Genomic DNA, 12,525 nt, shown 5'->3' with positions numbered 1-12,525 from the left:
CCTTGGGCTCGGACTTCCTCCCACATTCCAAAAACATGCATGTTAGTTTAATTGGAGACTCCAAATTGTCCGTAGGTGTGAATGCGTCTTTGTATACCGTATATCTATGTGCTCTGTGATTGGCTGGCCACCATTCCAGGGTGTATCCTGCCTCTCGCACAAAGTCAGCTGGGATAAGCTCCAGCCCCAGTACTAATGCTCCATAGCTAAAGCTTAAACCAAAGCTTCTTCTTCTAACCAATGTACAATGAAACATACCGTTATATATGTACATTTCTATAATAACAACAAAGATGAACTGTAATTCATGTTTAGCATCCAAGTGTTTACTGTATAGTGGGGGTGTCCACACTTTTTCCAACGAAAGCAATACATGGTTATGCCAAGAAGTTATACAGTATATGTTCTCAGCCTTTTGATATTGGTGAAAAAGCTTATTATTAGTATGAACTTTGCGCTTGTTTTTACCATTTTTACTGTTTTTTTTAACAAAAAAGTTCAAATATCTACATTTTTCTGTGAAATAGTCTTCGCAAATTTGCTTTTCGTAATATCATGGCTTTTTTCCCATAATATTCAAACTTTTTCCCCTAGCCTAATTTTTACAAAAACTACAATTTTATTTTGTTGTGTTTGTTTCTCGGGCTGCACGGTGGCCTAGCGGTTAGCATGTTGGCCACACAGTCAGGAGATCGGGAAGATCTGGGTCCCAATCTCCGTTTGGGCATCTCTGTGTGGAGTTTGCATGCTCTCCTGTGCGTGGGTTTTCTCCGGGTACTCCGGGAGAAATATATACATGTTAGGTTAATTGGCGATTCTAAATTGTCCATAGGTATTAATGTGGGATAGGCTCCAGCATACTCCCACAACCCTAGTGAGGGTAAGCGGCATAGAAAATGGATGGATGGATGTTTCTCATAATATTATGATTTTTTTTTAATTATGTATTTTTTCTTTAATGGTTAAACAAATTTTTAAACTTATTTTTCTATTTTGCCTCATAATATGACAAGTTCATTCTCGTAAAGTTGCAACTTTTGTCATAAATACAATACAGCTTCTGTTTATGAATATTTTGACTTTATTCACATAAAATTTGAAAAGTTTCTTCTTGTAAATTTACTTTTCGGAATTATGACTTCATTCCCTTGACATTTTAACTTTATTCTCATAACAACACTTTTTCAGCAATTTCCAAAAATTACAACTTTATTTGTTCTTTTGCTTATTGCTTATTTTTCCTCATAATATTATATTAGTCTTGTAAAATTGACTTTTTTTTAGTTCAATTAAATCTTAATATTAAATTAAAACTCTTAATATTTTTACTTTATTCTTGTAAAATTATTGCTGATTTTTCAATTTGTGCTTGCTTTTTTTTTTTTTTTTTTTTTTTTTTTAAGTTTTCTTGTTATGTTATACCCTTAAAATAGGCCGCAGACCAATAAAAAAAAAACAGGCCGCAAATGGTCCTCAAGCCACACTTTGGACACCCTTGGTTTATGGAAAGAGCAGCAACTTGTGTCATTGTGTTGCACCCAAACTCAGCTCAGGCAGCATTTAACCAGGGTGAACACAGTTGCAGACGTATGAAAGAGCAGCATTGTCCCATTTTTTTCTTTTCCTGAGTGAAAGTGAGCAGAGGTAGAGTGACGAGGGGAGGGATTGGATAATCATACTCTCAGACATTTAGGAGACCTTTATTTCCTTAAATGGTAGGGTATGAGCGGCTTGTTTTTTCATGAATGTGTTGTTGATAGGGGTGGGCAGATCTATCCAAATATTGATAGTATTGATACCAAGAGTTGTATCCGCTAATTTGCAGGGCAATAATGCTGAATTGCAAATGTGTGGGGATCCACTCGCTACAAGATTCTTTAATCGTACAATAAAGTTCACAAGCTACGTGAAGTATCATCGGTAGCAGTTTCTTGGGCCCTATATAGAATAACCATAAATTCCGGTATATAAGCTGCACGCACTAAATTTAGAGGAAAAAACAGATTTGTAAATATATAAGCCGTACGGGTGTATAAGTCACACGTGTACACATCATAAACTGGCATATTGTGGAATGCACAAGGCCGTGAAAACCAGGCAGCTCTTTATTTTACAAGAGCCAATCATGAGCTATGAAAACACTCACGACAAGCTTGTCTGACTCACGGTGTCATCTTACAAACAACATTAAAATCATCACACATCCACTTAGCTCGCAAAAGGCATACCTCAGAAGTATACAAGCATGTACAAATACAAGTTGAAACATTTTTTGGGGGAAAGTTTTCACATAATGCATTTCGTTTGAGCAGCATAGAAAATGGTGGATGGCACTGCAATGCTGCCTCTGTCTACCAGAGGGAGCCAGAAGACCCGGAACCCAGAGCCCAGAGAGAGGCTGAAGTCATTGCAGCGCCCCGATGAATGCGTTGCTCAGACGCAATGCATTTGAAAACTTTAAAAGAGTTGGGTTTTTTCCATTTTAAACTTGTATTGGTACATGTTTGTATATTTCTGAGGTATACCTTTGAGCGTTAAGTTGCTGTGTGATGAGTTTAGTGTTAGTAAAGTGTTCTTAGTAAGATGAGACCGTGAGTCAGACTGTTATGTTGTTATACTGTTATATGTACTGACCTCCTGGGTTGACAATCTCATTGTGAGTGCACTGATAGCTTGTGATTGGCTCCTGCCAAAAAAAGAGATACCATTAGCGGAACAGTATTTAAACAATTAGTAGTACTTCTGAAATAAAGGAGATGTCACGAGATTAGAATTTAGCCATAAATTAGTTGCACCGCTGTGTAAGCCGCAGGGTTCAAAGTATAAGAAAAATGTAGTGACTTATGGAATTTACGGAATATTTTGTTTAACCACTGCAACCTTGTATTGACATTACAAACACAAAAACCAATTAATGCAGATGACCTATGTGCAGTAATCCCTCTTAATTGGTTCCAGACCTGACTGTGATCAGTGAATTTCCTTATTTATAAATGGAATATTTTCATAGTTAAACCTGTTTATGACCTTCTAAACACGTTTTTTAACATTATTAGAGCCCTCTAGACATGAAATAACACCCCTATTGTGACCTTGACACTCGTATTGCCCAATATGGTAGACATAATACCAGAAAATAAGACATTTACAACATAAACAAGACTTGTGCTCATGTGCGTTGCAATCAATGTGTTCCGAGGGTGTGGAGGACAGGAAGTGGCATCGGGGGGTTAGAGTTGAGTTTTAGCTGGGTGTTGAACAGTAACTTGTGTTATTATTATGATGATTATTATTATGTTATTATCATTGTGCCTGTTGTGAGATAATCAAACCTGCAATAAAAGCCTGTTTTTCCGTCTGGTGCTTGTGTGTCTCACCGAACTTTACAGTAACATTACTGACACCTAGTGACCTAGTCACACCTTTGAATGCATCTTCTGAATGCCTTATATTTGTATTTTAGTTCATTTAGCCATTTTATGTTTGGAAATGATTAATTTAGGCTTTTTTTTTTTTACTAATAATGGGCAGAATTCATTTTTCCTCACAATATTACAAGTTTATTCTCGTAAAATTGAAACTTTTTTCTTGTTACAATACAGCTTCTTTCTTTGAATATTTTGGCTTTATTCACATAAAATTTCTTCTCGTAAATGTTCTTCTCGGAATTATGACTTTATTCCCCTGGCATTTTAACTTTAAACACTTTTTCTACAAAACCTAATTTTCCAAAAATTACAACTTTATTTGTTGTTTTGCTTATTGCTTATTTTTCCCTCATAATATTATATTAGTCTTGTAAAATTATGACTTTTTTTTTTGTTCAATTAAATCTTAATATTCAATTCAAACTCTTAATATTTTGACTTTATTCTTGTAAAATTCTTGATGATTTTTTAATTTGTGCTTCCTTTTTTAAAAATTATTATTATTTTTTTTATTTGTCTCGTTAAATTATCCTTAGAATAGGCAGCAGGCCAATAAAAAGAAAAAAACACAGACACAGGCCGCAAATGGTCCTCGAGCCACACTTTGGACACCCCTGGTTTATTCGAAAGAGAGCAACTTGTGTCATTGTGTTGCACCCAAACTCAAATTTAGGCAAAAATACATAACGTGCTTAAATATGCTTTTTTTTTTTTTTTTTTTTTTTTTTTACTAATAATGGGCCGAATTCAACCACGAGCCAGGCCGCAAAATTTTAACTGCAATGTGACGAGGGACAACTGTAAACCTAAAAATACACAAGTATTTCCTGAAATTATATTCAAGAAAAGACATTTGTCTTGTTCTGATTTTATATTCTTCCCCTTCAAAGTACTTGAACTTGGTATGGTATAGTGTATTTGTTTCAGACAAGCTTAATAAGTTACATTAAAGTACATAACGTTAACACAATTGAACATATCATATAATTCAGTCACACCTTTATGTATTGACACAATAATTCAGTGTTTATACTTTGTCATCCTGTGTTGAGGTGTCGCTATTTTCTAATGAGTAGAGAAAGGAAGAGAGAATTGAGCCCATTTCCTGGCCAGTCACAGACATATCCACCAACAGGCAGCTTTTATTTTGAAAGCAGCAATTCTGTCTCCTTGCATTTCTATACGCGGACCCTGAAGACTGTGGCTCCCTCTGACCTTGGACAGCCAGGCTGTTTCCCGGCGCTCTCTTTCCTCTGCACACATTCAAGCATCCTGAGACTGACACTCCGAACTTGGATAATTTTACTCACAAAGCGGCACAAAAAAGCAACACCGAGACAAAAATAATCTCACTACCGGAGGAAAAAATCTAGCTTCTAGCAAGCCAAGAAAGTTTTTCTTCAACAGGTGGGTAATGTTTCTTCTTTTGAGACTCTTGTTGTGATATTTTAGAAAATGTAAGTAAGATAAATAGAATTAGGATTCATTCTGCTGATTTTAAATGATTGTTATCATGAATTGCAAAATCTTCAAGGAATTCAACAGTGCCTGAAAAGTAGAGGTGGTTGGAACTGCAAATTTAGGTATCAAGTAAATACAGTGTTACCAATACCGATATCAATACCAGTACTTTTTACGTGAAAATGTTCAAGCTTTTTTGGTTATGATTATTATACGATAGTCAGAATAAAACACTGGGGAAAAAATCATGATTTAACAATTTAACAATATTTAATTCAGTAATAAAAGACAATGTAAAAATATCAACAAAATTACGCAATTATTCTCCTTTGTTAAAAACCATTGTTTGATCAATATAAAGTCCGTAGTGCAAAAAAACTAAACAAAAACAAAAACTACAATTGGCTTTCATTCAAATCCTTTATCTTTTTGCCCCCAAAGCTTTCCTATGTCCAAGGACAAGAAATATAACCATATATACAATATATTTCAACAACACAACCCAAAACACTGCTATTTGTGGAAATTAACATAGTAGAGAACGGAAAAATATCGTTTCATCACGGTAGTATCAATCCGATGCTGATACTACCCTTGGTACCTTCGTCCCACTCCACTTTGCACTTCGAATTTCGCGGCTTCGCTGTATTATGATGTTTCAAAACTATAATAATGAATAAATCAAGCTGTTTTGTGTTTGATTACGCCCTATTAGTAGCCAGAAAATATGCATATTTAAGCAAATTTTACGTATCTTTTGCCCAAATTAATCATTTTCAAGCATAACAAAGGCTAAATGAAGTAAAATACAATCAAAGGGCATTCAGAAGACACATTCAAAGATGTTGTGATGATATGTAGTATTCTACACTGGTCACTGGTGTCAGTAATGTTACTGTAATGTTGGGTGATCGCCAGAACAACAGGCTTTTATTGCAGGTTTGAATTATCTCTCAACAGGCACAATAATCCTAACATGGTGTACTGTTGCGGCTGTAACTCGTGCAAAGCTAAAACTTAACTGTGAACTTCCTATCCGCAAGCACACATTTACAGAACACACACGAGTTTGAGTCTTATTTATGTCTTAAATGACTTATTTTCTCTTATAATGTCTACTATGTAGGAACGTAAAGGTGACTATCGGTGTGTTACTTTAGTAACACTAGAGGGCTCTAATAATGTTAGAAATTGTATTTAGAACAGGTTTTCTATGCTCTCACTACAAAATATTGTATTTATAAATAAGGAATCTAACTTTGCGGAAATTTGCTTATCACGGTTGGGTCTAGAACCAATTAACTGCGCTAAACAACGGATTACTGTATTGATATTTGGACAATATTTAGAACAAGCGTAAGTACCATTAATGTGCCATTTTTGCATCCCCCCCCCCAAAAAAAACACACTATTTTGTCTGAAAAAAAATCCCAAAACCAAAGCAAAACAAAAATACAGTCATTGATCGTAAAAGGCGATATCACACTTTGTATTATTATGCATCCTGCAGCTGGTCTATGTGCACAAAACGCAAGACGTGCATGCAATGCGCACGTGTGACGTGCTGATATTTGAGCCGTGGACTGGCCGCAGACCGTCCGCAGAGGTTTTTTGTCATGTCAGACAAACTCTACGGGCCCTTAAGTTTTTTTCAGGTTGCAAGACGAACCTACACACTTCGTACGCCTTCATGCGTCATCCGTACGGCCAAAGTGTGTCATTCGTACGTTTTGCTGGTGTCTTGCGCCACACGTGCACGTCCTCCATGTGTGACTCCTTCATGGTCACCACAACTACAGTCTTTGCAAAAAAAAAAAAAAACGCAGAATGCCAAAAATCGCACGACCCAAAAAATCGTACAATGCTATTATTACTATGTCTGGTCATGTGACGATCAAAGGTCTCAAGGCTCCATTTTTGGCCAAAATCTCCCCCAAACATGGCTCCTACTTTTCTCTTGACTGAATGTCAGCATTGTTGTGAAATGATGGAAAGGGCAGACTTTGGAATATACACGTTTTGTTGACATATGCTGTGACGTGACTCAGAGCAGCAACAATACAGACTTCAGGGGGAACAAATCCGGTCTTATTGGGCCGGGTCTGTCTAGGAGTGGACCTCGCCACAGGAGCTGAATGAGACTAGTGTAGTCAGCTTACACACTCGGGAATGATGTGTCAATTAGACCAAACACCACATCTCAGTCCCCAACAGACACTCCCTCCTGGTTTTAAAGCAGTGTTTCAAGAACCCTCTCTGTGTAGGCTATGACTCAAAAACACAGTTCAGGCACAATCTAGAAAGACAATTTGTGGGTGGTTTTCAAACTGATGTTTCTGCTAATGGGGAAAATAAGTATTTGATCCCTTGCAGAATTTCCGCAAAGTAGGATTCCTAATTTATAAATGAAACATTTTTGTAGTTAGATATACTGTAGCATAGTGAACCTGTTTACAACCTTCGAAATCTGTTTTTTAACATTATGAGAGCCCTCTATACATGAAATAACACCCCTATAGTCAACTTTACACTCCTACTACCCAATATAGTACACAGAATAACAAGAAATAAGACATATTAGACATAAATAAGACATAACATGACATAGACTCTAGTGATGTGTGATACCACTGATTTTGTTTCCAATCCGATACGGAGTAAATTCAGGCTGGTACTGGCGATAGCAATGTGTCTGGTCAATTTTAAAAAGTAGTGTGTTTCAAATAGCATAGAGAATAAAAAACATAATTTATGTAATTAATGTATTTTTAAGTACATTGAGGTCGCGGGGTGATTTACAATATAGCCAAGCTAATACAGGACAACAAAAAAGAAAGATGACAAAGTCATACATAACAGTAATCCCTAACCCCCGGGCCGCGGCCCGGTACCGGGCCGTGGGTCATTTGGTACCGGGCCTCACAGAAAGAAAAAATTATTTCCATTATTTATTTATTTTTTTATGTTTTATTTTGAAAAGTGGTTGGATTCTCTCTGTTACATCCGTCTCACTTGACGCATGTCCATTGTGTGTGTGCTAACTTTATCTCATGCCGCACAGATAGACTACTACTGTATTTTTACCATTTTTCTTTCACCTCATATTTGGTCTCAAATGCTGATACTATGTGGGAATGCATAAAGGTACATTTTGATCACTTATTGAGTGTTAATGTGCACATTTGTCTCAAGTTAATTAATGCTAGCGCACTGCCTTTTATCACACATGTCAAACAGCGATGTAATAATCTTTCTGGAAAAACTTGGCTGGAACTTGAACTGGTGGATGGTGGGTCATCATTCACTTTGTGCTTTTAATTTGATGTTATTAATGTCTTAGTTTTACACAATACATAATAAATAAGATAAATTAGATCGCTATAATGTGCGAAAACACCCCAACCCCCACCGCCCAATCCGCGGGAGACTTGTGGGAACACAAGCAGCTCCGTGGGTCAAAAAAGGTTGGGGACCACTATACTATGGGAAAATGGTATTTTAAACAATAAAAAAGCAAATAAGTAAAGCAATAAAATGATTAATATAAATGATCAATTATTATAAGAATTATAAGAATATCATAAGAATGGAAATTGTATTCACAATTTAAAGACACTCGCATCTTCTTCTGCTGTGGATCACATATGTAGACAAGATGGCCGCGGCGCTCCGTCGTGGAAGAAGAGTGGCATTACCGTGAGTGTCTTCATCACATACACTTGAATGCACAGGAAACAGTGCACAGGGATACGGCGGGAGACAAATATAACGCCGAGCATTTTGTGAGGTCTGATTTTTTGTAATGCAAATGTATTACTCTTTTGAACACATACTGTTTTGAGAAGCCAAACTTACTTACTTAAATGCCCCCCAGCAACTAAGCGGAACTATGTTCTTCATCACCAAAATCCAACCAGAAGTGGACTTCGGAGAGTGGGGGGTAAGTCGCTGTTGCTGGACCACACTGCTGATGGGGATGTCATACAGCTTCATGTCAAAAAATCGGAACTATCCCTTTAACAACACGACAAGACGCGCACCAGTACATAACTGAGGCAAAATTGTGGCGCACATTTTCGACGTTTACCGAAAAACGCGCTAACCGGGGCGAATGCTAACTGAGGTTCCACTATACATATACATACAACAATAACATACTGTAAAAATAGGAACAATGCAACCAAAAAACAGATACATTTGTGAAAATAAACATAAAAAAGAACTGAAAAATATCAGTCTCATCACACTTGCTGTGATGCCATCTGATGCTACACTATTGATATTTCTAACTGATCCGCCCACCACTATTATATACCACAATACTATAACTTGAACGGGATAATGACTACACTTATCCAAGGAGACATGGGCATGTCTGGGGGGTTGGAGATGATGTCTGGAATTTGGAGGAGACTCTTGAGACAGATTGTCTTTGATGCTGCATCGTGTCATCATTACTGTGTGAATGAGCACCGTTTTACATTCCGCTTGCAGATGTTACTTTGAATTCAAGTCACAGTCAGCTTATGCATTTCCCCTTCCCTCTTCAGATATGCTCGAGTGGGCTGTTCATCTATGCGTTTGTCTCAAAGTCATCTCAGCATCCTTGGATTACATGTACGATGACAACTCTTTCCTTGGTAGGAAAAGCATACGCATTTTCATTTTTTCCATTTAGCAATGTTGTTCCATTGACATGGCTATTGTGGCGTGCACCGTAACAGATAGAGAGGATGCGCTGAGTGTGAACATACCTCTGGAGGACCCACAACGACCTCCACTTGGAGGATCGTTGACACTTCCATGCTACTTTCAGGTGTGTGTTTTTGACAGTAAGTTTAATTCCATGTCCGCTTTGTCCAACATATGTTTGCTTAACCCATTGGAAGCCATGATGGGTCCTATACAGCCTTGTGCTTGGCTTGAGCTCATTAAGTCCCTAAATAACAGATAGAAAACATTTAGAAGTGAAGAATATTGCTTCCCCAAAATGGCATGGTGTCAGGTGAGTTAGTTCATTTGCATATTATCTGGCCATTAAAGATCTTTTTAAACCCATGTAACAATTAACTAATTCTAATTCTAACTAATTCTTTAATATGGTGTCAAACATTACAATTAAACTGTTCTAAATATATTTCTTCAGCAAATTCAATAAAAACAAGGTAGTATTTCTATTGTTATGTGTTCTAGCTAGGGATGTCCCGATCCATATTTTTTGGCTTCCGATCTGATCCGATTTTTTTTTTGTCTTGCAGATGCCATCCGTTACGGTAACGATCCTTTTTTTTTTTTTTTTTTTTAATAATAAGCCCTTTTTACAAACATGAATTTGGAATTGAATATGGTTATGAAAATAGCTCATCAAAGTTTAAAATATAAAGCGACCAAAGTATTGCTGAATTTTGTTTTTTATTACACTCTCTTGTAACAAACCTCTGTGAGTCAGGTCCCTAATCCAATAAAAGTCAATCCAATAAAAGATAACATTGGAAAAAATGGGCATGCAAAATACTTTGGGTAGGACTAATCATTTGACATGGTTTTTGATCAATTTGGGGTGTGACTTAGAATATTTTTTTTCTAACAAACTCTCTTCAACGCAATGGAAATTTATTGACGGACCCTAGTATAAACAACCAGCGGTTACAGCTGCATTGGCGGAGCCAGAAATTTTTTATTGGGGTGGCCAAGGTGAGACCATTACTCACATGGGGGTGGCAATATGTTTATACATGCAATGTCTAGATGGCCAGTGGGGTGGCCACGTAGCTCCGCCACTGTACAACGGCACTTCCCGTGCGGGCACAGTGAGGGAGAACTGTAGCTACGGAGCCGAACAGCCAACGTCCAATTGAAACTAACTTCACCACGGTTCACCGTGGACATGCGTTTCCTTCTTCTTGCGGGTGGCGGGAGTCAAGTGGCAACCAGCTTTGAGGGGCATTACCGCACCTACTATGTTGAAGTGTGGAGAGTTACGAACACTATACGGAAACCGGATTGGCCTAATCTCATGGCGGAAGCCGATATTATCCGTTCTTCAAAATGCATCGGATCGGCAGCCGATCCCGATCCTGAAGATCGGATCGAGACATCCCTAGTTCTAGCCTTGAAATTGGAAGCCCACACTTCCCTTACAGGGAGTTACCCAGCATGCCTTGTGGATGATACATTAGTAAAAAATTTGATTGTTTTGCATGAATTTGAATGTGTAAGTGTTTATTTCAATACCCGCATACTTTGTGTAGTGCAGGGGTGTCCAAAGTGCGGCCAGGGGGCCATTTGTAACCCGTGGCTTGTTTTTTATTGAAAAATAAATAAAGTGCTTGAGCAAAAAGGCACAATGTGAAGACAAAAAGCTGAAAAGTAGATACTAATAACTAATAATAACACAAAGCCTTGTCGTGAAAAATATACACAACATTTTTCTTAGTAGTTATACAAAAAAAAAATCGAAATATATCTGCATCTTTTATTTTTCTGTAAGCAGCCCTCGTTGGAAAAAATGTTGGACACACCTGGTGTAGTGCATTGTGTTATTTTTGGTTGCACTGTGAATGAGGGAGACGTTTGGTTTGATGACCTCCTGTTGGTTTGTGTTAGAATGTCAAAAAAAAAGTTTTTAACTGCATCTCAATTTTCAAAATAAGATATGCATTTACCATGAATGCTCAATGTAACATATATGCAACATCACACACATTAATAAGTAGTATTTTAGAAAAAAAAACACCATAAATGTGTCCTATGTGGTATGGCCGCCATCATCAGTGAAAATAGGTGTGGGTTCTTATGGGTTAAATTCTAAATACATGCATCATATTCTTTTTTTTTCAATGATGTTCTATGTAAATCAGTCAAATGACAATGTTGCTAATTGTTTTCATTATACTGCTATTTCGCTGGATTGCTTAGATTTCTGGCGTGTTTTTTGCGTTTTCTCTCATTTGTGATTGAATCCCCTTTTAAATGTTATGAATGGCATTGCTCGTCCATGTAGGACCACACCCCGCCAGACATCGGAGCTCCCACCATCCCTCCGCTTGCCCATCGCATCAAATGGAGCTTCTTCACCAAAGAAAAGGTCTTTACCATTTTAGTTGCCTTGGAGGGAGAGGTGCGGGTCAACGAGGGTTACCTGGACAGGGCTCATTTGGTGGGCTACCCTTCGACCCCGACGGATGCTAGTATCAAGATATCTGGGCTAAGGTCAAGCGACTCAGGAGTCTTTCGCTGTGAGGTTCAACACGGTATTGAGGACAACCATGATGAGGTCCACGTGAAGGTCCAAGGTAAGCAAAATCTTCATTACTTATTTAGACAAAGCAGAATTATCTATCCAGTAGTGTAGAGTACCCAAAAGCCGTACTTGAGTAAAAGTAAAGATACCTTCCTTAGAAATGAATTTCCTGAAAGTGAAAATGACTGCAGTCTTGAAGTCGCTGATATCTGTTGTACTTACAGTAAGTATCCAAACTATGATCACTAACAATGTATGTAAGCATAGAAAAGTAAAAAGTACAGTGAAACATCAACTTTTGTTAATAATTTGCTCCAAAAAGTCTGCCGAAAACCAAAATATACAAAAAACGAAGCAATTGTTCCCATACGAAATAATTGTAATGTCCATTAG

General features: G+C 37.5%; 1 protein-coding gene across 5 annotated transcripts in view; it reads left to right on the top strand.

The window, feature by feature from the left end:
- Nucleotides 1–12,525, top strand: part of LOC129179017 (aggrecan core protein-like) — a 43,576-nt gene that overhangs the window by 4,280 nt on the left and 26,771 nt on the right. For 4 of the 5 annotated variants that reach the window (XM_054771795.1, XM_054771797.1, XM_054771796.1 and 1 more), the window contains exons 1-4: nucleotides 4,649–4,835; nucleotides 9,440–9,529; nucleotides 9,614–9,705; nucleotides 11,893–12,184. In XM_054771795.1, coding sequence (XP_054627770.1) covers nucleotides 9,442–9,529; nucleotides 9,614–9,705; nucleotides 11,893–12,184 — 472 coding nt within the window. In that variant the 5' untranslated portion in view covers nucleotides 4,649–4,835; nucleotides 9,440–9,441. Of the gene's footprint in view, nucleotides 1–4,648; nucleotides 4,836–9,439; nucleotides 9,530–9,613; nucleotides 9,706–11,892; nucleotides 12,185–12,525 lie in introns of those variants that run through there. The other variant, XM_054771794.1, reaches the window with a different exon arrangement.

Source organism: Dunckerocampus dactyliophorus, chromosome 3, assembly GCF_027744805.1.
Source record: "Dunckerocampus dactyliophorus isolate RoL2022-P2 chromosome 3, RoL_Ddac_1.1, whole genome shotgun sequence".
Classification (NCBI taxonomy): Eukaryota; Metazoa; Chordata; class Actinopteri; order Syngnathiformes; family Syngnathidae; genus Dunckerocampus; species Dunckerocampus dactyliophorus.
The sequence above is the reverse complement of the archived record's forward strand: the minus strand, read 5'-3'. Positions and strand labels throughout refer to the sequence as shown.